Consider the following 27,943-nt stretch of genomic DNA (forward strand, 5'->3'; position numbering starts at 1 on the left):
TACCAAAATTCCTCTGGTTGATATCGGGTTGATATCGGCATACAGCCTCGGAAGCCTTCGTGGAAGATGACTTCGGCAGCGGCGCGCGCCGTAGAATATGAATTAGACTCTTCATCAACTACTTCTGCCTCTCCCTCTGCTTCTGCTTTTCATTGCTCACGGTTGGCCGGGCATGCCGAATACTTGCGGGTGATAAATATGCATAATGGGTTTATTACGGCCATTCAACCTTACGGTTGGTTTGAATCGACATTGCAGGGCATCTTATAATGTACAATGGGATTTCTAAACGTATGTATTGGCGAGATTTCCGCCATATCGGGCTATGTCCGTTCAATAGTAAATTGAAGTGAGACCTCCCACCTCTGCCCGCCAGTGCCATAACCCCCGCCAAGTCGGTTACGAATCAGGCTGGAGATCCTCTCTCGCAATCGAGAGAGATTGTCTTCAGTGCCACTCACACGCACCTTCAAGTTGGCCATGCACAGCCCGTAGTGAACTTGCCAGAATCGAGCATCATCCACTCCGAACACACTGGGGTCTGCTTCGATATCCTTGATGACCTCGGACACACCTTGGCCAGAGTATGACATCAGGAGCATAGACCCCAAAGCTTTCACAAGGCGGACGCCCAAAACGCACATCGACAAGGCAATGGTGCCCGAAAGGAGCTTATCAAGCCAGTCATAGATTCGAATAGATACCAAAGGCAGCAGGAGCAGCAGAACCGAGCACGAAAGAGTCAGGAAATGAGAAGGGTTGCTCAGTACTGATGGAAGGGACTCGATGTAGGCAAAGTGCATGGCCTTGCCAATCCGCGCATGGTTTTTCAGTCCAATTGCAGAAACAAGGGTCGAGACGATGGCCAAAAGAGCGGTGACATCCACATCGCCAACAGAGACTCTGTCATGGTCATGCGAATGATGCGGCTCATGACCGGACTTCTCCAGGAAATGTTGAAGATTATGAGAAATCAAATCAAGGCCCATAAACAGCAGAAGTACACACATTGCAAAGCCAGCAAGCACTTCTGCTCGCTCCAGGCCAAACGGATGGCGGATGCTCGATCTCTTCCATACTTCAAAATTCCCAAGAACGTCGACGGCCACACAAAGAAGGGCTCCAAGTGAGTCAAAGAGAATCAAGTGGGATAGCGCAGTCATCGCCAGTGATCCGTGTGCGGTCCAAAGGGTATAAGCAGCCACGAACATATGGCACACACTCCACCAAAAGCGTGTTTTCTGGTCTTTCGACATACTAGTGCGGTATTCCTTCAGCGTGGGTATCGGGAGTGAATTGGGAAGAGCGAGTGGCGCGCGTGGGGGAGGTTCAAGAAAGATCTGATGGGAGATACTGCTGTGTTTATATTTGTGACCGCGACGTTGTCCAATGTTCTGCATGGTGGGCCCAGTCCATTAGTATGGTCTCTCTTCAAGAATGGGCATTCAACGATACCGATTTGATCACCGGACTTTTGGCCATAACAGTAGTGTTGAAATTGAAGGGCCCCGCCGGGGTCGAGTCGCTTGCAACATGATGCGTCGGCGACGCATGGTCCACAGGCACAGGACTTGGGAAAGAAGGGGCAGTTGGGCTCAGAAAATCCTGGCTTCCCGCATCCAGGGAAGCGCTCTTCGGGAATGTATCTCGTAGTGGCGACAATGCATCACGATCGATAGAAACTCCGATCTTGACCGGTGAGGCGTGTTGAGCCATGCCTTCGTCCGGTGGTGGAGTTGGTGTTCGCGGTGGGACAGGGAGTGGGAAGTTCATAGCCATCACCGTGGCCATCTGAACACGCTTCCACGGAGTAGATGAACTGAGGAGGTCCCTCGCATGAAGCTCCGGGGGAAAAGGAGATAACGATCTGCGGCCTGAGAAACAAGGTGTCTGGCCTAGCGGAAGGGGCGGGGACCCCGAGGTCTCGACCGCATGTCGAGTACATCATCCACTTCGGTAGCTTTACCATCACTACCACCCTCGTCATTCATTATTCGTGAGAGCTCGTGAGTCTGGATATACTTCAACTTGGACTTACGCTCCGCTCCTTTCTGTCCGCTTTTCCCGCGATGCCCACCGTTTCGTTCTGAGGAAGAGTCCTATGCCGACACCCCGTGGCGTCGGGATGGATAACCGCGGCTCCTTTTTCTTTCTTCTGCTGGTCTTCTACCTGCTTCTCAGCTCTCAATCCCGTCCCTCGTTGATCAATGAGGATCGGGAACGCCAGCGTGAGTTCGACCGAGAGAACCATGCTCTCCAGCTGTTGAATGAGTCGAAGTACGGGGACTTCGATCCACCAGCAGATCGATGGCTACCCTTTGCAGGAGTGCGGAAAAATGACAGCTATGCCTGGGATCTCTTTCCTCACGTCAAGACCCGTGTTCGTCATCAGTTGCAATCTGCCCTCTCAGGCGCAGGCCTCGAACCTCCGATCGGTCTTGACGAATCCAATCCATCATCCCCATTGAATCTCACCAAGCTCTTCCTGCCCGTGTATCGCAACGCAACAGGAAAATTAAGAGGGGACTGGGTACGACGAACAGATGGTGTGCAGCGCCAAGAACCGCTCAACACTACCGCTATCGCTCGCGAACACGAATACTTTACCCATGATTTCAGCTCTAACATTACTGGAAATGGCGGGACATTCTATGTTGATCTCGAGGAAGGAGGTGGGGAAGAACTTCTCCATGGGGAAGGCCTTGTTCGAGAGATCCGCGCGAGTCTGACAGTCGAAAGTGAAGACTTCTGGGGAAGCACCTGGTATCTGTCATTATTTGGCGTGCACTTCCCAGAAACTGGAGGGGTAATCTTAACCACCACGAGTGAGAAATTCGGTGGCATATTCTCTCTACCTCATTTTGCCCTCTCTCCTGATACGTATGAATTGTCTCATCGTCTGCTTCTCAAATCTCTCTCGGATACTATGTCACAGAGGCAAAATCGGCCTGCCACCCTCTTTCCATGGTCTTCTCTGGCGGGTTCGGAGCAGGTGGAATTTCCGGCACCGAAGTGCGAACATATCATCTTCTTACAACAACACCCAGTCATGGTTGGCGACACTGTTGCGGACAGACTGATGTTGGAGCGCATGGAACAGGAACTTAGGTATCCCATGGGGGCTCCTATTCCTGATCCTCCTCTCATGGTCATGTCGGCTGTGGTATTCTCCCCCGACTGTGGCTATATACTTGAGACAAAAGGAACTCCGGAGTTCCCACCTTCTGAACCATTGTATCTGGCCGGTCCTAAGCATGAGGAGTACAGTAAATATGCAGCTCGTCTCATCTTCGTGGTATCCGGTGTTTTTGTTGCACAGATAGCGCTTCTTCTCCGCCAGATCAAAGAGGCATCGACCCCCTCAACACGCAGCCGGGTCAGTTTCTACACCATTGCATTAATGGCGCTCGGGGATGCGTTTGTTCTCACTTTTATTGTCTTGGAACTTTATGCAACTGTTTCATTCTTGATCCTGGCAACTGCTTCATTCCTGGCATTTCTGTCCGTCAGTTACATTGGCATGAAATTCATGATGGAAATTTGGGCTGTGCAGGAACCAGAAAGGCGTGAAGAACGCCCGGTCAATCCGACTTCCACGCCGCAGCCTGGAACACTTCCGCTTCCTGCAACTGCTGCTGTTCGAGATTCGGGGGCAACACCGATCATTCTAGCGCCTGATCAGGATCCACCTGAGGATGATCTAGAACCACCACCCACCAACAATCGTACGACTGCGCCGACACCCAGGCAAATGCGAAGCGATGTTGGTGCCATGTATGCGCGCTTCTATCTGGCATTATTCGGCATGCTTATTATATCCATCTGGTCATTCCTGCTGCCACGACGCTTGGGTGGAATCTATGCGCGTGTGATAGCTGGTACCTATCTCTCCTTTTGGGTTCCCCAGATTTATCGCAATGTCATGCGAAACTGCCGCAAGGCCCTCCGGTGGGATTTCGTTATCGGTCAGAGCATCCTTCGGCTGTTTCCTTTTGTATACTTCCTCACGGCTCGCGGCAACGTCTTATTCATCCGTCCGGACTGGACTACAGCACTTTCAATGGCTGGGTGGGTGTGGATTCAGGCCTGGATATTAGCCAGCCAGGATATCTTGGGACCACGCTTCTTTGTCCCCCGTGGTTGGGCACCTCCGGCCTATGATTACCATCCAACACTCCGAGATACCCCGGGCGCTGACGAAGACCTTGAATCTGGCGGTGTACTGTCAATTGCATCCCTTCGGGCCGATGAACGTGATTTGGTGAGCGACTCAAAGGATGATGACAAACATCGACATAAAGATCGCAAGAGAGTAATATTCGACTGTGCCATATGCATGCAAGATATCGACGTACCTGTTCTCCCGGGGTCTACTTCTGCAGGCGGAAGTAGCGTCGCTGATGGAGCCACAAGTATCCTCAGCCGTCGAACGTACATGGTCACTCCTTGCCGGCATATTTTTCATACTGCCTGTTTGGAGAGCTGGATGAGACTTCGGCTTCAGTGCCCGATTTGTCGGGAATCGATCCCCCCTGTGTAGATTACGTTCGATTGTGTGAATATTCAGATTGTACATAGGATTTGGATCAACATTTTTTCGACTTGCTGAGATCACGTTCGGGCCTAGAATATTTTTCTTGTAACCTACTGCCATTTACCAATTACCAATTACCTAGTATCCATTCAATGATCCCGTTACCTTCTCTGACGTTTTCCGATGACAATCAAAACTGGCACCCCCACTGAACTTTTGGTTCAATATCACACGTGAAACCAGCGATTAAGTCCAATCACACATAATTTCAAATCTGGTAACAACTACGAATAACCTTCCAATAATCAAATGGTGCGCCAGGTGTTCAGTGCACGCATTCTCATACCATGTATTTTCAGCCTTCTTTGAAAAAGAAAATGGAAGGAGTCGGGGCCGTGGAGGGCCTGACAGATGTCTATGATTTTGTTGAAGGAAGTTTGCCTCCATAAGACAGGACAAGGTAATATAACATCAAAGTAACCGTAAGAACAGATCCACTACCGATCATTCGCCTCAGTCTAATTCCACCATAACCTCTACAGGCCCACTATCTAGTGGTCGATGGTCGCGTTGTAGGCAGCCTCGTCCAACAGATCATTAAGCTCCGCAGCATCAGCAACCTCGATCTCAGCAATCCAGCCCTCGCCCTCGGGGCTGGCATTGATGGTCTTGGCAGTGTCCTCCAAGATGCTGTTGCCACGGATGACCTTACCAGCCACGGGAGACAACACATCGGAGGCAGACTTGACGGACTCAACGGCACCGACAGGCTCACCGGCGCTGACCTCGAGGTCGACCTCCGGGAGCTCAACGAAGACAACGTCGCCAAGGGATTTGGCGGCGTACTCGGTGATGCCAATCTTGGCTGTAGCTTCGCATTAGCTGTTGCACGTCTCTAATGACTTTGATGATATGATTGATCATCACAGAAAGTCGGGTGAAAGACTAACCAGTGTTGCTGCCCTCAGCGAGCTCGATCCATTCGTGCGACTCGGTATATTTCTTCACCTGAGCTATATAGACCAATAGATGATATCATCAGCAATGTCTTCTTTCATATCGCCCAATTGAGCTCGGAAAGCATGTCATTGTAGTCGGGCTCCTTATAGGAGACAGCTGGCGACCCATCTGACTTCCCTGGAGGGCAGATTTACTCACCCAGAGGGCTCTGCGAGAAGCTCCGGGTTCCCCGCGGGAAGCGGAAAGCAGGCGCAGCACGGCAGGCGGAAGCGAGAGGCTTCTGGGCAAGGGCCCGGGAAGCAAAGGGGCGAATGGAGCGAGCAACAGCGGACATTTTCGAAGTGGAGAGGGGTAATTAAAGAAAGAAGAGAGGTGGGAGGAGGAAAGTGTTTAAGAAGGGAAAGGAAGAGGAGTGCTTCCCCGGCGGAGTTGCGTCGTCGCTGATAAGGAAGCGCCAAGACTGCTGATAAGCGACGGCACTCCGAACCTCATCGGAATTTGCGCAACGCTTGTGCCTTGACCCTTTTCGTCAAATCTCATCGGCCCTCCGCGCCACCATTCCATGAAATGTTATATGAGCTGATTGCCATCGTATGTGGTGTCCCTTTTCTCATTGAATCTATGCCAATTGTGTCGGAAAACTAATGCATTGTCTTGTCTATAGGTCCGTCCGGGCAGCCTCAACGAGGTTCGCGAGTATGTGATATGACAAAATAACCATCCCATCCCATCCCACCCGGGTCAATCAACTAATTTCTTTTGTCAGAATTGCCCGCAATGCCGGAATTCAGGTCATCCGCTCCGGCGGTGTTGTCCGCGGTTATACCAACTGGGGCACTTTCCGTCTACCCAAGGTCACCACCAAGCACCAGGCACGATACAGCGAAGGACACCACTTCATCATGCGTTTTGACTCCTCCGGTCCTGTCCAAGCATCCGTTCGTCGTACCCTTGGTCTCGATCCCCGCATGATCAACTTCTCCGTCGTCAAGTTGGGGGATAAGCTCGAAGAGATCAAGGACGTCGAGGGCAAGGTCGAATGGAACAAGACCCGCAGCATCACCGATTCTATTTAAGAGCATGCAACCAGGATATCGCGATCTTCTTTTTCTTGCTGCCGGTGTAAGACTGGGATTTGGAACCCGGTCTCCAGCAACATATCTCTTATCTGTCCTTTTTTGTATCATTATGGCATGGGAAATCAGGCATAACCACGCGGCACTGTCAGCACGATCGGCGCATTTTGTACAAAATTAAATCTGATTTTATTTCATTTTTTGGTCTCTGATTCCATTTACCCCCATTCATAATCGAACCAGCTATGACTATTTGCCTTGTTCTAATAGGAGGGTTAGTACCACGTGACTACCCCGTGGAAGCCGAGGTTCCCCATTCAACCCCGGCTTTTCAACTCCTACTCGATCTTTAAAGCACTACACGCCCGATATTTCTTTGCCTTGGATTTTCCTAATTGCTTTTGGGCCTATGCACTACGGATGATTTCTTTTTGCTCAAAAAATCTTTATCCAGGTCCTATTTGTGGTTAAGCTCAACCACAGCTCGTGATCTATCAACTGACAAACAAGAGGTCGTCCTTAGCCATTTACTTCTAAAAAAACGTTCTCAGAGAGTCTGTGTATTTATCTGATTTCGGAAAATTATCAATAACTCATGATGCCTTTCGCCGGCGATACAAATGACCACGGCTCATTTGAGTTCACTTCCCCGCTTTCGTTTGTGAAGTTGATGGCTTTGGAACGGCTTGAGGATACGGAGATACCCCATGCCAGCACAACCGAGCCAGAGAAAGTGGAACGTTTCCGCTCGCTTGCAGCTCCATTCCCTCCGGGTGAGGGAACACGTTCATTCGGTGGACATGTATATGCTCAATCGGCATATGCCGCCTCAAAGACCGTCGGAAAGGGATTTGTGGTCCACGTAAGTTTAATTCTCGATCAATTGTACACCTAGAAAGCAAAATACAGTGTAATCGAACTGACTGTGTTGATAGGATATGACTGGTACATTCATTCTTGGAGGCCGGCTGGACATCCCCTATGTTTACAGCGTTCGGCATGTTCGAGATGGCTTCATGTATTGCACAAGAGCAGTCGATGCTCGCCAAGATGGAAAGATCTGTTTCTCATGTCTATGCTCCTTTAAGCGTGATGAGAATCAAACAACGTTTCACCATCAACCTCCACCAGTCCAGGAACGGTTTCGAGACATTCTGACCAGGAAACGGCCTGAACAACAGCCTATTAGCCCCAGTGTTGATGCAGACTGGTGGATTGAGAATGTTGAACAAGGAAACATTGCTGAGCGAGAATTTCCCGGACTTGATGTACGAAAGGTCGACATGAAAGACTCGAATAAAACGAAATCGATCCAAGAGTCGCCAGAGAAATATCGCCAACTCACTCAGTATCGACTGAAAGGAATGCCAGACGAAGATTCCAAGGCAAGTCTTGCCCAGATCAAGGAGAGGGAACTTGCTGGGGAATATGATAATCTTTATGCTTGCGCACACATGTACTCAAGTGACAAGAACTCACTCCTCCTTATCCCACGGGCACTTGGTATCAAGAATTGGGCTGAAATGGCCAGTCTTACTCTGACAGTGATTGTTCACCAGCATGGGTCGGCGTTGAGAATGATTGATTGGGATGCTGTTTCCAACGACCCTGGCTTGACTCCCCCTATGAAGTGGTTCATCCAAGAAGGGTGGACACCACAGTCTGCAGAAAACAGAGCTGTGCATGAGAGTTATCTATGGGCACCCGATGGCACACTTGTTGCTACATCATTACAAGACAGCATGCTTCGATTGCGCAAACTTGGGCGTGCAGGGAATCTGTGACATATTTTTATACTGTACAGGAGCATCATGTTGTCTTAGATACATTAGAATAGATATCTATCTTTCTCTTCTTTTTTTTTTTTTTTTTTTTTTTTTTTCACAAGCCCCAAAAGTGCAGACAGATGATATATTTTCAGGAACGTAGCTTGAAACGAGAAATACGCCTCTTCCAAGCTCAGAATACATGATTGAAGCTATGAATGAATCCTCACGTTGGGTAAAGAAAGTGTTATGATCACGTGACACATGACGTAAGGTGTCAGGCTCTCCCCGAGTCGGAGAATCGAATGATTGTTGCGCGTTGCTGATTGCACCTCCTTGGATCTGCTCTGCCTGGCGCTTCACCCATGATGCGCTATGTCTGATCACTCTTCCAAAATGCGCAAGACGCTTTTGCTAGCCTTTATCCACGGCTTTAAGGTAAGTTGCTCTTCCCGTCCACGGAGCGGCCTATTTCCCCGCAAACATAAGATTCCTCTCCGCGAATCTTCGGTACAAATACATCAGACCTGCATTGACATGTGAATAAATAATACCCAGGGAGATGATGACACTTTCGGCAAATTCCCTGAGAACCTACAGGGCGTAGCAGCCAAAGCGCTTCCTGCCGTCAAGGTTGCAACGGCTGTGTACCCCAAGTATGAGACTAAAGGCGATCTGAAAGAATGTGTGGGAAAATTTAGAGAATGGTAATATAGTTAGTCAGATTATTATATTACGAAAGGCTGATTTTGCTTTCATATGATACAGGCTGCAAAACAAGGTGATTGACCTTGAAGTTGCAAACCAGACTGCCTCTCCCACTGTTGACCCATCTGTTCATGTTATCCTAATCGGTCACTCAATGGGAGGAATAGTTGCTGCAGAGACATTGCTATTACTATCAAGTGAGCAGCCTATTCCTCGGAATCCTACCTCGAACGCCCGAGTTGCACCTCAAGCAGAGGATCTTGCACCTGTCGTGGAACCAGGAACGTTCATGTTTCCTCATATCCAGGGAGTGCTCGCCTTTGATACCCCTTTCTTGGGGATTGCCCCAGGAGTAGTCTCTTATGGCGCAGAAGGACATTATCGCAATGCCACAACAGCCTATAATACCTTGACAGAAGTTGCAGGAGTGTTTGGCTATGGCAAGACTAACGTGTCTGGCAAAGGAGCTGCTGAAGCCACCAAGGAGCCCCTTAAAGCCTTGCCATCCATGGAAGATGCTGCTGCAACGCCATCCTGGCAGCGCTGGGGTCGATATGCTATGTTCGCTGGTGCCGCCGGTGCCGTTGCAGCGGGCGGCGCCGCGGCTTTGTATTCCCAACGACAAAATATCACCGCCGGCTTCACCTGGGTTTCTTCCCATCTTGAGTTTGTCGGATGCCTGGCACGAACATCGGAATTGCGGCAACGTCTTGAGGGGTTGACCAAAGTCCGAGAGGAACGGGGTATCGAAAGCGTCAATTTTTATACATGTCTTGGTCAGGGTGCGGGTAATCTTGTAGAGGAGTCAGCGACAGGAAAGACCTCTTTCACCCAGAGGATCATTCGATCGAAAAATAGAACCTTCTGCACCATCCCGAGCGAGGTCGAGAATAGCGATGAAAACACCCCACCAGCGCTCCTTGGCCTTCAATGGAACAAGGCCAGCAACAATCAGGCAAGCGACGAGGTCAAGGCGCACTGCAGCATGTTTCTGCCCAAAGAGAACCCTGCATATTACGATCTTGTCGGCGAGGCTTGCCAAGCGTTGGTGGCTTCGATCGATAAAGGCTGGTACGGCGCATCAACCGGACCAGGGGAAGAAGAACAGGCCGCGGAAGCGAACGACTTCATGGATGCAGATGACGTTGTGGTTGTGGATTGAAATGAATCCAGATTTGTCATGTTTGTCTCTCCACGAAGCGGGCCTCTCCTACATTTTGAGACCGATGGCAATGCGTGGAAGACTACTTCATACGAATCCCCCTGATCGGCGGTTCCATCTTTAAACTTTTACTCACGTACGCCCTCCGCAAAAACCTTACCTATTATATCCAAAGTATGTATCGCCCGAGAAAGCCATATTCCCCGAAGTCTAGAAAGTCTACCAGAACAGCGTGCTAAAACGAAATATGTTCAGTTACCCCTGTCAATTACACTTTTATCCGGCCTTGGCAGTCGCTTCCAAGAGTCCGTCCTGCTAGCCCGGCTATCTAATATTGGCGGGACTGGTGCGGTGTCGATCTCACCAGATGTTTCAGCCTCTCGTAAGTCTGCGTGCCGTAATGGCTCTAATCATTGGCATTCAATGACGCGATACGCCGGCTTCCGGATTCGTGGGGGCCTAACTTGACGTTTGAACGACTTTCATCTTACTACCCGGGTTCCTTATCCACTTAAAATCCCAGTGGCGAGGCCGATGAGCGATGAAATGCACCTGCTGCGCAAAGATCTGCAACTCGCCTCGGGATATGAGCCAGTATGCAGATAACCCCACCTCAAAACTTGAATATATGCCCTCGACAATTAGCATATTCCATTGATGACCCGCTGTCCATCTCTTTCAACGTAATATTGCCACAGTCTGAGAAATAGCGCATCCTTTGGACCGACTAGTACGGAATTTGTTCCCCGACAAAAGGCTGTTGAAACTTGACATGTGTATCATTGAGACTTGGATAACAATTTACTCTAGAGATCAAATAATAGACAAGATTTTACTAGACAGCCGTAGTCTCAGTTATGTACAGCAATCATAGTGTAAAATCCAGGAGTGTGCTGCCTCCAGGATCGGGCTGGTCGCCTATGCCAAAACAAAGGGAGAGCCATGTTTTTTTTGTCACATCCAGTGGTCAATATGAAGTCCCATAGGGAGCTGTGAATCTCTAGACCGCCAGAGCATGATTCAATCCAAGTGCAATGGAGATTTAGAAACACAAACTGAAACGAATGAAGTCGTATCGGTGCCAACCCTTTTAGTGACCAAATCAGGTCTCTTTCAAATCAACAATGGAATAATTATGAAACTCACTAGCTCCATCATTCCATCCCTTTCTGGATGTGAGTGAAGCTAGGAATCAATAATAGTGTAATCATTAAACCCAGCCGTCGGGACTATATCAGGGCCACGAGGCTCAAACTAGATATCATAGAGAATTCAAAACTATCAACAGGCCCAAGAGGTGCATATACAAACAGCGAAAACGTTGGGAGTATTTAGTAATTATGATGGCCGTGTGTCGACGCGCGATGATGGTACATGCTGCCCGCATACTCGGAGTTGGTATCCTGGTAGACCGTCTGTCGGCGATCTTCTTCCGGCAATAGCTCCTTCACTTCCCATGTGTTCGGCTTGACACCCACCGAGAACTCGAGATCTTCCTTGGTGATCGAGTCCCAGAACTATAAAAAGGGTGGTCAGTATGCTGGTGGTATAATGTCGCACGCTAAAAAAAAGACTCACCTTGTAAACCATCATTACGGCAAGCAGGTTGCAAAATGTAGCGAAAAAGAGTCCGTCCACGTAGTGTTGCACGTTGTTGCAGATAGTATCACTGAATGCATAGAGAAGAACTTGGCCGATAATAAATACCAGCACACCGAAGGAAATGTGACCCAGAGGCCAGCGGTCATCCAGAGTGTTAACAACTAGCAGAAGTTGCATCACAATGTAGACAGCGACAGCGATAGCATTCAAAAGGTAAAGCACAATGAATAGGCCGACTGTGTTCTCCGGTCCCAGTCCGCCCCATGACTTGAAAGTCAGCAGCGCAATCACAAAAGTCATAGCAAACATGGCCACGGATGGGATTCGGATCAGCCAGACAGAGAGGGCCGTGCCATCCTCGTACAGCTGGAAGCCAACAAATCCATTGACAAGTAAGCACGCACAAAGGGCCGATATCAATCCGCTCTGTACAGCCACAAAGTACGGGAACGGACCGCTCCTAGGGGGAACAACACCCGCGTCGATGATCAGTGAGCAGATAGTGAGAGCGAGGAAGAGGTAAAAGAAGGTGATAATTTCCTTGCGACCTAGAATCATGTCATGTTTAGCGCCGATGGTGTACGGCCAGCGGCCGGGAAAGCAGAAGATGCCGACGTACCAACAGCGGTGAATTTGGACCTGATATGCAGGATCATGATCACCGTCATGCCAAGCGCAATAATGTGCATGAATGAGGCTGCACCCTCGAAGATCATGGTATTCGCGACTTCGATATTGCGCGCATAACAGTTGGAGATGATGCCTGTAGAGCCGGAGATGGAGGACGCTGGGCCCACCAGGGAGCACAACGGCAGCGGCACCTTCTCACATATCGAGTCGAATTGACCGAATCCCATGATGTCTGGTGATGTTGAGATGTACGACAACAAACAGTTGGTTTCCTGTTGTGGTGGGCGGTCACAAAGGGAAGGGCTAAAAGGCTGTCTCCACAACGACGGGCACTGTGGAACGGTGGAGAGAGGAGCGAAAGAGAGCGAGCGACGAGGTCTCGAACGGCAACCTACGGTATGTTTCTGCCCTCTTCCTCGGCCCCATGCGTGGGCTGTGCAGCTCTCCCAGTTGTCAAAGTGTCAAACGAGTGTCCTGACTGAGTGTCGGGGCCAGTGGGATGAGTTGGAGGGCGATGGTCAGATTCAGCGAGGGGGCTGCAGTCACGGGACCCGGACGGCGGCTGTTTAGGTGCTCCCCGATTGAGACTAGCGTTGTATATTTCCCCAGGCGCTTTGTCAGCGAGTGATAGACCTCCCACGTGATTTGAGCCCAAGTTCGGCGCACTCCGGACGATCGTGCAGGATTGAACCCTCGAAGAAAAAAAAGGACACTAGTGCTGCCTCGGGCAATTTCGTCTGCTCCGGTTCGTACTCGGCGCGAATCCGGTCAACCCTCAACTCCGATGCAGGTGCAGCACCAGGGGTTGTACCCGAGGCGGAGTCGACGGCAAGCATCTGGAGAACTATCTCCTCAGCAAGCTCCACACAACCCGATAAACATGGGGCTTGGAATTTAGGACCGCGCCGGCTCCGTCTCGCCCCGGGAGGGTGCCATTGGAGCTCACAAGCTGCCACACCATCCATATGGGACCATCCGAGGCAATTGCGGACCGAACGGGCTCGTCGCTCGCTCCTGACAAGAACCTGAACCAGAACCGGCACACCTGAAGCCCTCTCGGTATGTGGTAAGGAGGACCATCCCATCTGCGTGCTCAAAACGTCACGATGCATGTCGCACCATCTGGTATTGCTTGCTGAGCTCGAATTTTGCCCACCTTCACTAGGCTCGTGTCTGATTAACTCGATGAAGATCCCTCCCTCTCGATATTAGATTCGTCCTCTGTTCGGGTTCATCCCGAGAGGATGCCGGAGGGGGGGGAGGGGGGGGCCACCTGCGGACGCAATCCTGCATGAAGTGGAGAGGGGGGCATGAAGCCATTATCACCATCGCTGCCTATTGCGGTTGCCGATAGCCTTAATTCTGTGACGCACGGTGGATCGGTGACGGCGACGAATGTGCCTGACGACTAGCCTGGTCTGGGAAGGAAGCAGAAACCTGGTCCCAAAAAAAGGGGAGTTGTCCAACGAGGACCCTCGCTTGCATTTTTTCCCCTCTCCGGTGGAGCGCTTTTTTTTGGAGCCATTGCGATCTCGAGACTGGAGACTGCCGGGCAGAGGACAAATCTTGTTTGATTCGTGGAGTGGTGCCGGAGGTGCAGACGCGGCACTGTACAAGACTTGGCCAGGAGATCGGCCACTCCGGGCTCTTGACTTCTGCACTGCATCTATTTTACTTTATTTCACTTTCTTTTATTTCAGTTGTCAGATGCCGACAATTACTACCCTGAACGACCCTGATTTGCCTTTCTCTTGCCTAGAACAGTCAACCCTTTTCCCCCTCCTCCTTTTCGGTGCCGGGATGTTACAAGGTCGGAACTATTTCCCGACCATGACTCGCTAGATCGCGCCTTTGATTGCTATCATTATCATGGCCCGTCCTGGTTTGATCAATTTCATTTACTTGATTTCTTTCTCTTAATATATTTCTATATATTCCCTGCTTTGGCCAGATTATCCCTCTGGCCCCTACTCTGCAGGTCGACGCTGTTCCTATCATTCGCCCTCGACCGGGGAGGGGGTGACCTCCAATCAACTGGTGGATGAGGAAATCGACAGGGGTATGGAATGTGATGTGATGTGGGACAGAGGCTGAGGCCAAGCTCCATTTTTTTCGGCTGATTTTTTTTTTTTACTCTTGCCATCCTCGGTTGGATTGGAGCCTATCGTTTGTCTCGAATGCCCAACACATCGGTTCCCGTTGTTAACTAGGTTGCCCAACTCAAAAGGCATTGTCACAAATATCGTCACCGGACTATGTAGATTTTTCCCCCTATCCAACAATTTGCTTTTTGTTGCTCATGATTACGCGCCTGACTCCCTCCGTTTACCTCTTTAGTCTTTTTTTGGATTCTATTTCCACATGTGTCCGAACAGTAGAGTAATGGCAAGTGAGAGGCATATATCGCTCCGTCCATTGAAATATGTATCTAGGTGCGCGATGACCGTATCTCGCTACAACTGATTCGTTTCATGCATGAAGATCCTGACTAGCGCCACGTGTGAGTTGAAGAAGCATCAACGGCTGCGAGGAACCGCGTCGATCTCCCATCTACCCGATAGATAATATACCGCAACGACGGTACGGAGGAAGAGGGACCCGGTTAGCGAGCGAAAAGGATCGCTGATCCTTAATAATCTTGGGCAAATTTCCGGCCAGTGGCTCTCGGGTGTCTTTTTCTAAACAATCATTCACAGATCAAACCCGTCCGTCATGCAGGACCCACATCGATTGCAAGGATATACTTTTTTTTCTCGTTAGGGGAAGGGAGGACTTTTGGGGGGGGGGGGGGGGGGGGCAGGGCGAAAATGCAGAGTTAGTCTCTACCGTTTGTACCATGCACAAGTAGCCTACCTAGCTAGGTACTAAAGGTACGATGAATTAAAGGTACTATGCAGAAGGAGGTAGGAGGTAGATACTGTATACCAACCACTGGTGCCACTGGGTTGAGAGGTGAAATTATGGAGTTAAATAATTTTTTTTTTCATCTCGGATCTACTTCTGGTTCAGCGATTGTTGACTGGGGGGAGCATCTGTGTGTTTCCCCAGTCCTTTTTTTGATTAATGTTTTTTTTACCACTTGATTTTCCGACCTTGTTAGCCTTCGGGCACCGTCATTCAAAAGGCCTTTGGTGCAGCAATCTGTCCCGTAGAATTTCCTTCCCCATGCCACCATTTCTTAACCGTATTAATTCCTCCTCCATATCCGTCTCCATTTCGCATCTTCTTGCTATCACGCCTCTTCCTTCTCCCCATATACCCTCCTCCTCAAACGGCTCTATTCTCGAGACATTCGACTTCATTTCAATTGCACAATCCCGCTTTCCGCAAAATCCTCCATGAGATCATCATGTGCAACTATTTCAAAAATTACTATATCTATAGCGGATGCCAAAACCCCGCTGCCCATTTCCTCCGTACCTCCTTGGATGGCAATAAGGACAGCCGTTGTTCCGACAGCCCGCACGATCGTTTTATTGTGGTGATAGGCAAATGTGATCTCTGCGCCGTGCGATGAAAATGACGACCAAGCCCCCAAAAAAACCTTTCTTCTCCTCTGTGTTATTTTTTTTTCTTCTCTTTTCTATCGGGCGCCAAAGATCAACGCGCGCATCCGCACTCTTTCCTAAAGTGTGTGTGGTCCCGGCCCGCCGTTCTTTACATTGCGAACAATACGCACCACCAGGAACTATGATTCGGCTGGAACCGACCCTCTTTCCTATCCACTCAACCCCCGTCGCTCTCCCGAACCGATGATGAGGATAATGATTTCATCAATTTGAAATTGGCTATTCGTCAGGGCGGCCCTGATCGACATTGTCCTCCTTTACATTAACTGGTTTTTTTTTCTTCTTGCCCGGCCGGGCTTCGTGCCGATTTAAACTTTGTGCCCTGGGGGCACTTCCACTACATTTTCCGATGCTCCGGGAGAGTATTGGCCATACAGAAGTGCGTTTTAGTGTTCGTGTTATTCGTCCCGAGCGTCTATCATCCTTCTATGCCGCTATGTATCTGCGAGGGGAGTTTATTTTTGTTTTCGCTTCTTTTCTCGGTTTTAGTCAGTGTGTTCTTTGGCGTTCAGGGTATTTTTGGTCTCAGCGAAGCGACAGTTCCATGTGAAATTCAACCCCAAATCCCGACGTTTTTGTTTCCTTTTTTCTAGGAGGGGAGGAAAGGGAGAAGGTTTATTTGGATTTGAATTCATGACCACAACCCGTTTATTATCTGATATGTGAATCTTGATTACGTTTAATCCCGTGTCCCTTATTTTCAGATGTTTTTGTTCTTTTTTGTTCTGTTTTGATTTTTTTTTTGGCAACCGATAACACTATTCCCCGCCTCCATGTGTGTATGATTAGGACTCGACTTAGCATACTTCGTCAATTTGATTTGCTCTCAAAAGACGCCCACCCTGGGTATTTTTCAAATCACATGCTATCATTGGGCAAGCGTATCCTTCCAAAAACCAGGATCGTTGTTCCAAAATTTCCGAGCTCGGGTCCGAAAATGTCCAATATCCATCCAACAAAGACAAACGGGAGGGAGAAAAAAAAGAAATTAAGAAATTAAGAAATAGAGAAATTAAGAAATAGAGAAATTAAGAAACTTAACAATTGAAGTCTGGGTCCCAGGGGGGAAGGGCCCGCACGGGCAACGTGGTTCGACTCTTTTCCATACCATCCCGCGGTGCATCGACCAGGGGGGGGTTTAAGGAAATGGGAAGGGGTCTCAGCCCACAGCATGACGACAGCTTGGATCCTATCGGCAACCGCGTCGACCATGAATACAACATTGCCCACAATAGGTGCATAGCCAGGCATTCACAGACTGCACTAGAACTGCCAAGGGATCTTTTTTTTTCTCTCCTCTCGATTTCGAGTCCGTGCTTTCGGTCCGATGGCGCACGCATTGCAGGTGGGGAGAGTGGGAGGGGCACGGTGTCGAGAAGTACAAGTCCCTTCCTGACTGTCGTTAAGAAAATCACAATCTTTCAGCAGGGGAAAGATTTCGGTGCCATTTTTTTCCCACCGAAGGCTAAGGCCAAGGCTGGATGCATTGCATCTCCACGCAATCTCCGTGTGGTTTTAGGGAGCACAGGTCTGAACGAAGCTTCACTGTTGCGCGCTTTTGTGCAGGGGTTATCGGCCTCTTGTTTTCAGGTGGTATTGCAATTGGACGTGCTGTCAATATGGGCTTTTTCAATTAAAAAAAAATGGGAACCCTTTTTTTGGTAATCGTGCTGGTATTGTATACATCATTTCATGCAGGGCGTCCTGGTCCAAGTTCCCAATTCCAAATCTTGCTGATAAATGGTCGAAAGAGAATACCACAAAAAAGAACACCAAGTGTCACCGGCGTAACTTTATTGACCGGTCCGGGGCAGGCGCCAAGACTCTCTATCAACGACAGGGGGGATAAGGAGGCTTCGTGATGCAATTGTATTTCCGGAACCACAGGCAGAAATATCTGGATGGGGTAAGCGCAGAACTTCTTGGGGCTTTATGCCCGAGAGACCCGAGGTTGCGGATAGTAGATGGGATTTTAGACCGGGTCTAAAGGGGGAGGGCCACTTTCGGAAGGTTTACTTTTAGGATCCAGGCTGTGCTCGGTATGTCCCCCGAAGCCTGGAGTGATTAAGTGCCGGCTAGGGCGAAAGCAATGTCTGGAACGCTAAATCCCTCTCGATGGCGCTAGTGTTGGGGGAGGGGGGGGGGGAAGGGAGGAGGGAAGCACAGCAGTCCACCAGGCGACGGTGCTCAGTCCGTCTCACACATGCACCGACCTCGACATCTACCGGGCGTTCGAGTATTTTCCGGAGACGTTGAAGTGTCTAGGTTCTTATCCTGCGCTAGGTTATGCAGCTGCTGCATGTTCCGGCAGAGGACGGGGCTTCAACACCGGGTCATGGCGTGGTGTCTGGGATGTTCTGGTTCTAGGTGCTGCCATGATGCAGACTAGGGGCTTTTATGGATTGTCAATGGACGCGGGCATCTGGTTGACCCGGTCCGGTAGGAAATAAAATTGCATGCCGTGTCGGGCGCTCATTGGAACCAGAGGGTAAATATTGTTTGTGATATTAATATATTAATATATATTAATAACGAGCCCTCAGGGTTTGAGGCTGCCCCACGACCCTCTGTCGGCAGATGCGTAGAAGGTACGTATTGGCAGTTTGCATGGACGTCCTGGAGAAGTTGAAGATTACTAGGGAGGATCCTGCCGGGATCTATATCGGGTAATCCGCCTGCACCTGGACGTGTAATCGATGAAAGCACAGCACAGACACGCATGAGCTTCTCAAGGCGGCAATACCTTGACGGGCCCAAATGCATGAGTTGAGTTTTCCCTGTCGGGAAAACTGGAAACACATCGAGTTCCTGCATTGTGCCCGATGGTCTCGACCGTTGGGCCTTTTTGAGTTCATTGATTCCTACATTCCATAACCTCATAGGGAGAGCACGGCCAGAATGCTGTTTTATCGTCTTCTTCGCCGGTTCGCTTTCACATGCGTGGCCACGTTGCCGCGTTAGCTTAACGATCGTGGCGCGGCCAACGGCTCCAGGCCGAAGGGGGCTGGTGTCCGGGGGGGCTCGAGGCCAAGCCCTAAGCGTCTTGTCCCCTCCCCTTTGTCATTTCGGTGACTGAGCCACCCCGCAGGGGTCGTCATCCTCATGGAAACTGATCAGTCCAGACCCCTGTGGTTCATCAGAAGCCGTCCATCCAAGAAAAGTGATTTAAATTGGAGGTCGGTTCATTCCACTACGAACCTGGCTTCATTTAGCTACTTCCCCAATGGACTTCCGGTGATAGTCCATCAAGGTCCACAATGTGATATTCATTGCTTTTCGTTTTCGTTTCTACAATACATGCTTTTTTTCTTTTTCTTTTCTTTTTCTTTATTCTATTTTCACCTTTTCGGTCATAGCCTCGGTGGTCTTCAGTCTCCACTCAAGCTAGAATGAAACATACTCAAATGGTACCTGTGAATTCCCCTTACAACCCGCACGACTTCGAGTGAGGCTAAACATGCAAACAAGTACTTTTGTCCTATTGTGCTGTCGTATGCACTATGCAATCAGCAAGCACATCATCATCATCATCAAACTGGCGTCTTTCCGACAAACACGCCCGGATTTTCACCCAGGCATGGATCATCGCTCTCTCTCTCTCTCTGTGCCCAGGGATTATTGCCATATACCCCGTCAAATATATTAAGTACATGTCATCGTATGATCATCACTGGATGCAAGAGAGAAAAGAACAAACAATATCCAGATGCAATCAATCAATCCACCTACCTCGAAATTCGCCATCACTAAAGTATGGATTCTACTCTCCAACAAGCATCCGATATCCGATTCGTATCCGATGCACCTCGTACATATTATCAAGGCATATATCCGACACGCTACTCGGCCCCATCGCCAGTATTTTCCATAGCCGCCCCACAGCTCTATCGTACGGTCTGTGTGGAAATTGAGCTCTCGGGTGGAGAACCGAAGCCACAGCCGTTACCCACCTTCCGGAGGAGGAGAAGGGGGAAAAGGCCAGAACAAGAGAGGGAATGATTGATGGACGCCTACGTCAACTGCAGATTCAAAGGAAGCGACCTACAACGATCGTCGCAGCATGAAACCAAGCTACTAGCCAGCCTGCAAGAAGGGGCCTCGGTCTCGGATTCGTCTCGAGCTTTCCACGAGTGGGAATACCACAAGGAAAAGGGCGCTGCAATCCTGTTTGGCCCCCCTTTTTGGTGGTTCTGACCCTTGGCGCCGCCTGCTCCGTACCGTTCTTAGCAGCCGTCGATAATGTACCCGAGCAGGATTTGAAATGCCTTGGCCAGCACGGACGTGATCCTCGTTTGCCCCCATAGCTTAGCCGGATTGCTGCACGTTCATAGGTCCGGTTACTACTTATCCCCAACACCAAAAAAGTACATCACATTTATTCCCCCTCCCCCACGAACCGAGTTCCGGGTGGGGGGAAGTGGTTCTTGTTGCGTGCCTATGAGAAAAAGAGAGAAATGAAGAAAAAGAGAGAAATGAAGAAAAAGAGAAAAATAAAGAAAACAAAATCAAACAGCAAAAAGGCAAAAATGAGGCAATGACTACCAGCACAAACCCTGATCTAGGACCGGCGGAAGGCTCCAATTAGCTTCGGCATCTATTCCATTCGATGGAGGGATGTGAATCCTGCATCCTGGATCTCGCTAATACGCAAGTTTTAACCAGCCGGTTAAAAGAAAGGCCCCCACCCCCTCCCCCTTAGTGCCCACTAAGAGGAGGAGAGGAGGGGACCGCAAGCAACCGGGATCCCCCATCTCTGGCAGGGATTTAGTTCCGACCGAGACAGACCCGACGATCTCTTTCCACTTGGTGGTTGACTTCTAAATGGCGGGGAGGTTGGTTCATGCAGGGTTCTGGCGCCGATCTTGCGCGTACGGTTGGTATTGGTGAAAGAGGCCTTACCGTGGGTCCTCGGGGGAAGGGGACCAAGAGCCACGGATATGAAAGCTGTAAGAGGAAATCCAAGAGGAGAGGGCGGGGGAAAAGGCCGCGTATTCTACATGTTGGATCTCACACATCACACTGTCTGAGCAAGGTATGTGACCAGGATAATCCAAGTATACCATGTATACGGAGATACCAAGTGTAGGAGATATATTATGGAGGGTGGATAGAAAAGAGTATACACAGGATTTCTTATAACGCCGTGGCGAGCAGGATCATTAGCCGGACGCCCACAGCAATGGGTCAAAAGCGTACTTCTGGCCGCATGGTGATTGGCTTCTGATTGTACACGGGAGGGAGGGGAGTATAGCGAGGACACGGCTTGCGCGATATCTTGGAGTGGAAAGGAAGTTTGGGGATCTCGGTAAGACGGAAACTGAGCCTTGATGACGCTCTCTTTCCACCAGGTGACTGGCTTCCTGGGTGCTCAGTGGTCGACGAGGCGGGACTGTGCCCGGGTGAATGCTGGGGGAGACGGGAAGGGATGGTGATCAAACTCCCCAGATAATGGAACGACTCCTCTTCGCGCTCCGCATCAGTCTCGTTCTCGCCACCAGCGGGTCTCGTGTTCAGGGAGTTTGAGGTATAAATCGATGATGATCGGTTGTGCTGAACTGTGGGATTGGAGCTCGCGAGACTGGCCGTGGCAGCTAGCTGCGCTAGCTGCTCGACTATCCGGTCCGTGTCGCTGCAGTAGGGCATATCCCGTTTGGCTGGCAGGGAGGAAGAAAGATCGTGGATATCAAGGACTGGTGGTGCCGATGTGCTTTGGGCATCAGTCTGGTCATGAGTCTTCTCAGTTGTCGCTGTCGTTGCGGGAATTATGATTTCGGAGTCGCGTCTCAATGGCAAGTGCCGGGTGATTGATGCCCGAATCACGGACCAAGCGTCGCGACCCTTGTGAAGTATAATGAATAACATCAGTATTATGAGAAGAGACCTGTTCTCTGATTTGATACTTATTAACAGGGATATCAAAATGGCTCTAGGTGGCGAACACTGGCGACTCACAACTCTAGCAGCCTACAAGGATCTATTTCCGAGGCTTCCAAACGATTGTTATAGGTGGTTCAGCGTTCAGCTTCAGCGAGAGTTGGCCTTGACCCCGTGAAATAAGAGAAGCCGAGGAAGTAGTTATCTGACCCTTGAATTTCACGCCACGGATATCACGCACTGGATTTCAAGTCCAAGCCCAAATTAAATAGGAGGCCGTGTATGCCTTCCCCCCTGACTAGAAGCCTAAAGATATTGAAACGTTCCTCTGATGTAGAGGATGTACAACAGAACGGATCTGCCCCGACCCGACAAAACAAAACAAAACCTTAAATGCAAGCGGCAAACCGAGTGCCTCTCACATTCAAATCGGACCGAGACTGAAACAGCGCGGGAGCGAAATTCTAGGGCCCAAGCGCGCTAATAACAGTTACAACGCCAGCCCGCTAGATATCAAGTGCCAGCGGCTTGGCCGTCAGAACCTTGAAAAGTGGGCTATCCCCATCTCGATCGATGTCAGCATTATGCACATGCAGGCTACCCTCCGCGCGGTACACGGGCCGTTCAACATCGTCTACTACTTTATGACACGTCAGATGTAGTGCTAGTTCGGTACAAACGCGGTACGGCGGCTTGAGGCTATTGGAGCATAGACGCCAGTGGCGACGAAATCTATATCACCATTCGCTGCCTTGCCCCGGTTGTGGGTATGAGCGATATATGCGAGGAGGGAATGGGGTATAGGACAGAGGGCGACGAGGCTAGTTTGGAATTCAACTGGATCGGAGATGAGAATCTGTTTAGATCCGATGGCCCATAGAGAGGACCAAGCAACAAGATCTGTTAGTAGAAAGGGGCACTTATGACATGATGAATAAGAAAGACATGATGGACTTGTGGACAATGGAGCGTCTCAAAAAATAGTATGGGTACGATAAAATAGACCACATGTAAAAAAAATCTCGAAATATGCGAGAATGAGCAATCGGCTAATGACTGAAGAAGATGCAGAACCTCCCCCCAAAGAAACATGAATGTAATTCCGCTGGGAGCATGGGGAGAAAAAAAGGAAAAACGAGACTTTCAGATCAAAAGACTTCATTAGAACCGAAACAGGCGTACACAGCCCTGATTACTCGGTCTTCGGATTTCGCACCATGCAGTAAAGCTACATCCGCACCCAGCCCCAACACAGTCAGTAAGGAAGCAAAGAAGCAGGAGCTTATTGGAATGGCATAGCCCCAAACGTACCATAATGGCATCATCCCCGTCCTTGCACTCCATCTCCCTCCGCATCTCAAACCCCATGCGCTCATAAATCCCCACATTCGGGACCTTCTTCGAGCTCTCCAGATAACACTTCATACCCTCCGCATCTGCCCGGTTCGTCACAGCCTCAAACAACATCCGGCCCACGCCCTTGCCCTGTGCCTCTGGACTCACCGCAACAATGTTGCAGAAGTAGTATCCGCGCGGGTCGTCCCAGATCTGCGCCTGCGCCGCCTGCTGCTGCGCTTTCCAGATCCAGTACCGGTTGGTGCGGAGCCCGCCGCGGCCGCGGTACCGGATGTTGGTGGCAATCTGATTGAAGGTGAGCACCCAGGACTGAAACCAGGAGTACCAGGACTCGGGCTGGGAAGGCGGGTGCGGGGCCAGCCAGCAGGAGACGCCGAGAATGGGCGTCGGACTGGAGCTGGAGCTGGAGGATGTTTCTTTGGCGACTTGAAAGAGTGCGTTATTTATGCCCCAGCGGCAGCGCGCAGCGAGAGAGGAATAGTTTCTTTCTTGGCTGAACTACAGGAAATCGGGTTCTCTCAGGGCAAGTAACGGGCTTGGGTCGAAGACACGTCGGCCGCGTTACCAGAGAGAAAATGAAGTTAGCTTGGATCTTCGGAGAAGGTTAAGCGAAGTCAAAGAGGGAGGAGGCTGCTGAGAATGATATTTTTATTACTTACGGTGGAAGCATCGAACACCCATTTGAAGTATGGGTCATCGGCGAAGGCTTGTTGGATCACCTGGATCACACTTGGAATATCGGCCTCGGTTAATGGAAGAATTTCGATCGCCATTCTTGACAGCCGGGGAAGATAGGGCTACGAAGGCTTCCAGAGATGAGAGTAGTAGGTGGGGAATATGATAGCTAAAAAGCGGTCAATCTCTGAAGAGTCGATATTGCAGCTACATCCCCGGAAGATCAAAGAGATATCGGTCAAGGTTTGGATGGCAAGATACCAGATATGTCAAATGAAGAGCGACGATAAATGTTGTTCAACCGCGAATTAGCTGGACGAAGGACAGCTTAACTGCAATTCGGCATTAGAACTGACGAGAACTCAGTGAAGTCCCGCTTGCCGCTTACTTGGTTAATATATCCAGGCTGCGTGGCCAATAAAGCTATAGAAGCTGCCCAGAAAACCCTGACCAGAAGGTGGCAGGAAGAACAGTGGCAGCTGTGAGGTACAAATAAGGTGTACTAGGTGCGGAGCGCAAGCGCAAGTAGACGATTCTAGATCGGGGTGCGGAGAGAAGGAAGAGAAGAAGGGACCCAGCCGGTGCCATTCCGAGCCAGATAGCAGTGTCATGGTGTGGAGAGAGTCTAAACCGGGGAAGGCAGTTGCACGCGCGTGCTTATCGGTGGTCGCTTATCATGTGGGGTCGAGACACTGAGGTGCTGGATCAAGATCAAGGCACAGGGCATTCAACTAGCCTATCCAATATCTAAAATATAAGAGAGCTCCAGGAGACTGGTATGAATGAGTTTCATTGAGGGATTATATCATGCTGAAACAGTGCAAGAAAATGTATGTAGGCACAAAAGGAAGGATTCCCACAAACAAAACAAACTCCGTTTTCTTCCCTGATAGTGAAAGACCAGGAGTGAAAAGTATCGTTCAACACCCTCACGCCTTTTGCCTTGATAACATGAAAACCCCATGAACTATGGACAGGGAGGAGTCTAGAGGCCAGAATATCCAGACAAGACCTGGGGGTTCAGTGTCCCCTGTGAGATAGACAAGTCCCAAAAACACCAACAAACCCAATTCAGAATGAAACAGTAATTAATGGAAAAGGAAAGGAAAGCCATGTCAAAGGGGAAAATAAAGATCAAAAAGGAGAGGAAGAATGCAGGAAAAAACATCTATAGGGAAGAGAAGGGGATCGCTGGAAACAGATTCGCCATCCATACACCGTTCCCAAAATGGAGAATGTCGTAACTTCATGGCTTCTGACAAGACATCATTGAATAGAAAACAAATATATGAGTTTCTGATTGACAAAGACACCTTCGAAGGGTGGGGGAAGGAGGAAGAAGATCATGACGCAGTGAAGTCCTCAATGCGTACCCACTCTCGTGGAACATCCATACTCCGGTTGACACGCCCGCCCGGTGTCAGAGGAACGTCCACGCGGCCTAGACCCCGGTCATCATCTTGTTCCTCGTAGTAAGATAACCGAGAAAAGTAGTCCTCCAATACAGCCTCCCGGTCGTTGTCACCCACAATTGAGGTATACTCAGGTGGGGGAGTAACAAGAGGCGGGGGCGGAGGCACGTCTTCAAAGGCAGGAGGCGCAAATGAGGGTGTGCGGAGAAGATGCATCGGGCGGGGCACTTCCCGATCGCTTGGTTCATGGGCGAGATGGGCCTGTGGCGGCCGGGCCAGGCCACCCGAGCCGTTAGTGAAGCTGCGCGAGACGACGCGGCTTGTGGAGCCACGCCGATGAAGATTTGAGGTGGAGTCTTCGCGGTCGGAGCTAGATTGAGCGAGCGAGTATTCACGGGATGCGAGGGGTGCGCCGGGACAGCCGCACTCGAACTCTTGTGCGGGGGGATCAGGGTCAGTGGCGGGGTGGGTATAGGCTGGGAGATAGATGTTTGCCTGTGTGGCTTTGCAAGAAAGGATGTGGAATGGAGAGTCGATGGAGATCTCGAAGTGGCGGCGCTTGGTCGGATCTCGTTCGTCAACCTTGGAAAGACGGAGGACGATCTAGAGGATCAGTATCAGCAGGATTCTTGGTGACGTAACATTGGAAATAGTTATCAGGAGTAGGGATTAGTTACCTTGATCCAATGGTTGATCTGGATGTTTTCGTACGTGGTATCAAAGTGCAAGCGCTGTGCCTCATCTCGGCCCCTCATTTCGTGACAACTCGGTAACTGTACATTGAACTCCATTTCCGTGGGACCAACGCCCGAGGAATCGTTGGACAGATTGCCGAGCAAATTGGTGCGCGTACGGTCGACAATCTCCTCTCCGCGCGCTGCCGCTGCACGCAGGTCCCAATCGATCCCACCACCCGCCGTGATGCGCATGGAACTACCGGGATACGTGCTGGTGCTGGCGGACTCGGCGCGCTTCTCGAACAGCAGCACCTTCTTCGCCGGCTGCAGCCGATGTACGCTCTTGTCAGCCGTCCAGTGCTGGATATTCTCAGTGACATAGACCTTGATGCGGTGACATTCCACCTTCGCCAACGGAGTTAACTTAAAGGCAATCGGAATTTGTGAGCCCAGCGGGAACGATTTGCCTGAGATGACGATATCGTAATGGAGCTGGTCCTCCCAGTTCCGTGAAATGGCGATAGGCTCCACCTGCTCCAACGAGCCTTCGGCTGGGGTCCGAATTACGGGGATTTCCATGGTGCCGAGGAGATTGGGTCGGAAGGCTCCAGATCGTTCCACGATGGCTTCCAGGTCGTAACGGACGAAGCCGAGATCGGTTTTGATCGTCTCGGGAAGGGAACCGTCGATGGGAAACTCGAAGCTGTAAAGATAATCGCCGACAGGGAACATGCGGTAGTTGCGTTGGGTTTGATTCTGCGGAGTCACAGGGGGCTCATTCCGGCTGAAACTCCGCGAATGGCCTCGGGTCGTTTGGATGGAGAGGCGCTTAGCATCTTTGCCCGAGATCGGGCCTAGAGAGGTATTGGAGCCGCTCTTGGAAAACAGCTCGCGAGTTGTGGCCGTCACGCCGTCCTTACCCGGGACTGGGGAGACCGGTTTCGCATGTTGGTAGTAGTGTGCCCCGTAATCGTTCTGCATCAGCGCAGTATCGCCATGGTTGAAATAGATGACACCGTGCGTGAAGAGATCTTTCTTGTCGTGAAAATGAATCTTTTTAGGGGGGATGCCTAGACACCGTTTATTAGCCTCTCATGCTTGATCTCGCGGGGATGCGGGGTTGCAGGCGAGAACGAGGGGATTCCCGTACCATCTGGCCAATCTGTCTGGGCATGTCCCCGGAAGCAGATGGAGATCTTCTTGATCTTGACACATTTGGTGACCTTCAGATGTATTTGTCCTCGCAAGATGGCGGACTTTTTCGTAGTCGGATCGTGGTGGTCGTAGCCTTGGAGGTACAGAACCGGTTCGGTCAAGGCAATCCCCACTGTCAGCCCACTGCCTGTCGCGACGATCTTCTCATTACGTAGCGGCGGAAACGGGGTGGACAACTCGGGGGTCGTGAAGGAGGGTTCGGGGATCATTCGGGGTAAAACATCGGTGGTAGCCATCGCGGAGGAATCCGAACGCATGTCGGCCTGGTCCAGTGCGGCAGAATCGTCTCGGGTCAACCGGGTGGGCGAGATGATGATCTCAGAGACCGGCCGGGCGCCACTACAGCGCGGGTTGGGGCGCTGGCGTGGTTGCGGGGGCGGCGTCGGCGGGTGGATTCCCGACGACCGCAGGCGCAGGAATCGCTTCGCGTTCTCCCGTGGGCCCGCCAGCTTTTTGAGTAGCGACGAACGGCGACCGAGGGATTGTTTGGGGAATTGTTCGATGGTCGTGCTCAAAGAGAGCGTGCGGTGCCGCGGCGGCCGGATGCGGATGAAGTTGGCGAAGGAGAATTGGGGAGGAAAGTCGGAGGAAGTCTCGCTGACGGACCCCGACCGTGACGGAATCTGTGCGGGGAGAGTGTGAGCAGCCATTATTGCCGTGAAGGATCGAGTCGCATTATGTGGGAAAAAAGAGAGAGAGAGAGAGAGAGAGAGAGAGAGCAACGCCG

General features: G+C 50.5%; 10 protein-coding genes across 10 annotated transcripts; 4 read left to right on the forward strand and 6 right to left on the reverse strand.

The window, feature by feature from the left end:
• Positions 1-323: 323 nt before the first annotated feature.
• Positions 324-1,791, reverse strand: N7462_005510 (cation efflux family protein family; the record flags this gene model as incomplete). The annotated part of the gene is made up of 2 exons (XM_057077228.1): positions 324-1,394; positions 1,456-1,791. The coding sequence occupies 2 exons, from the start codon at positions 1,789-1,791 to the stop codon at positions 324-326; spliced, it is 1,407 nt and encodes a 468-aa protein (XP_056932808.1).
• Positions 1,792-2,125: 334 nt separating this feature from the next.
• dscA (ubiquitin-protein ligase dscA) lies at positions 2,126-4,540 on the forward strand (the record flags this gene model as incomplete). Its single annotated transcript, XM_057077229.1, has 1 exon — positions 2,126-4,540. The coding sequence occupies one exon, from the start codon at positions 2,126-2,128 to the stop codon at positions 4,538-4,540; it is 2,415 nt and encodes an 804-aa protein (XP_056932809.1).
• Positions 4,541-5,085: 545 nt separating this feature from the next.
• N7462_005512 (glycine decarboxylase subunit H) lies at positions 5,086-5,828 on the reverse strand (the record flags this gene model as incomplete). Its single annotated transcript, XM_057077230.1, has 3 exons — positions 5,086-5,399; positions 5,485-5,547; positions 5,693-5,828. 3 exons carry the CDS (start codon positions 5,826-5,828, stop codon positions 5,086-5,088), a joined length of 513 nt encoding a protein of 170 aa, XP_056932810.1.
• Positions 5,829-6,061: 233 nt separating this feature from the next.
• On the forward strand, positions 6,062-6,570 carry N7462_005513 (mitochondrial 37S ribosomal protein bS6m; the record flags this gene model as incomplete). Its single annotated transcript, XM_057077231.1, has 3 exons — positions 6,062-6,085; positions 6,159-6,190; positions 6,261-6,570. The coding sequence occupies 3 exons, from the start codon at positions 6,062-6,064 to the stop codon at positions 6,568-6,570; spliced, it is 366 nt and encodes a 121-aa protein (XP_056932811.1).
• Positions 6,571-7,168: 598 nt separating this feature from the next.
• N7462_005514 (acyl-CoA thioesterase) lies at positions 7,169-8,354 on the forward strand (the record flags this gene model as incomplete). The annotated part of the gene is made up of 2 exons (XM_057077232.1): positions 7,169-7,432; positions 7,506-8,354. 2 exons carry the CDS (start codon positions 7,169-7,171, stop codon positions 8,352-8,354), a joined length of 1,113 nt encoding a protein of 370 aa, XP_056932812.1.
• Positions 8,355-8,732: 378 nt separating this feature from the next.
• N7462_005515 (uncharacterized protein) lies at positions 8,733-10,206 on the forward strand (the record flags this gene model as incomplete). The annotated part of the gene is made up of 3 exons (XM_057077233.1): positions 8,733-8,774; positions 8,895-9,043; positions 9,105-10,206. The coding sequence occupies 3 exons, from the start codon at positions 8,733-8,735 to the stop codon at positions 10,204-10,206; spliced, it is 1,293 nt and encodes a 430-aa protein (XP_056932813.1).
• A 1,331-nt stretch (positions 10,207-11,537) lies between these two features.
• Positions 11,538-12,665, reverse strand: N7462_005516 (chitin synthase export chaperone; the record flags this gene model as incomplete). Its single annotated transcript, XM_057077234.1, has 3 exons — positions 11,538-11,723; positions 11,785-12,356; positions 12,428-12,665. The coding sequence occupies 3 exons, from the start codon at positions 12,663-12,665 to the stop codon at positions 11,538-11,540; spliced, it is 996 nt and encodes a 331-aa protein (XP_056932814.1).
• Positions 12,666-21,191: 8,526 nt separating this feature from the next.
• N7462_005517 (uncharacterized protein) lies at positions 21,192-21,869 on the reverse strand (the record flags this gene model as incomplete). Its single annotated transcript, XM_057077235.1, has 1 exon — positions 21,192-21,869. The coding sequence occupies one exon, from the start codon at positions 21,867-21,869 to the stop codon at positions 21,192-21,194; it is 678 nt and encodes a 225-aa protein (XP_056932815.1).
• Positions 21,870-23,073: 1,204 nt separating this feature from the next.
• Positions 23,074-24,010, reverse strand: N7462_005518 (GNAT family N-acetyltransferase; the record flags this gene model as incomplete). The annotated part of the gene is made up of 3 exons (XM_057077236.1): positions 23,074-23,109; positions 23,193-23,735; positions 23,897-24,010. The coding sequence occupies 3 exons, from the start codon at positions 24,008-24,010 to the stop codon at positions 23,074-23,076; spliced, it is 693 nt and encodes a 230-aa protein (XP_056932816.1).
• Positions 24,011-25,255: 1,245 nt separating this feature from the next.
• Positions 25,256-27,866, reverse strand: N7462_005519 (arrestin family protein; the record flags this gene model as incomplete). The annotated part of the gene is made up of 3 exons (XM_057077237.1): positions 25,256-25,927; positions 26,002-27,071; positions 27,152-27,866. The coding sequence occupies 3 exons, from the start codon at positions 27,864-27,866 to the stop codon at positions 25,256-25,258; spliced, it is 2,457 nt and encodes an 818-aa protein (XP_056932817.1).
• Between the last annotated feature and the right edge of the window lie 77 nt (positions 27,867-27,943).

The sequence above is a fragment of the Penicillium macrosclerotiorum genome (assembly GCF_028827735.1).
Source record: "Penicillium macrosclerotiorum strain IBT 26536 chromosome Unknown utg000006l_segment0_segment0, whole genome shotgun sequence".
NCBI lineage: Eukaryota > Fungi > Ascomycota > Eurotiomycetes > Eurotiales > Aspergillaceae > Penicillium > Penicillium macrosclerotiorum.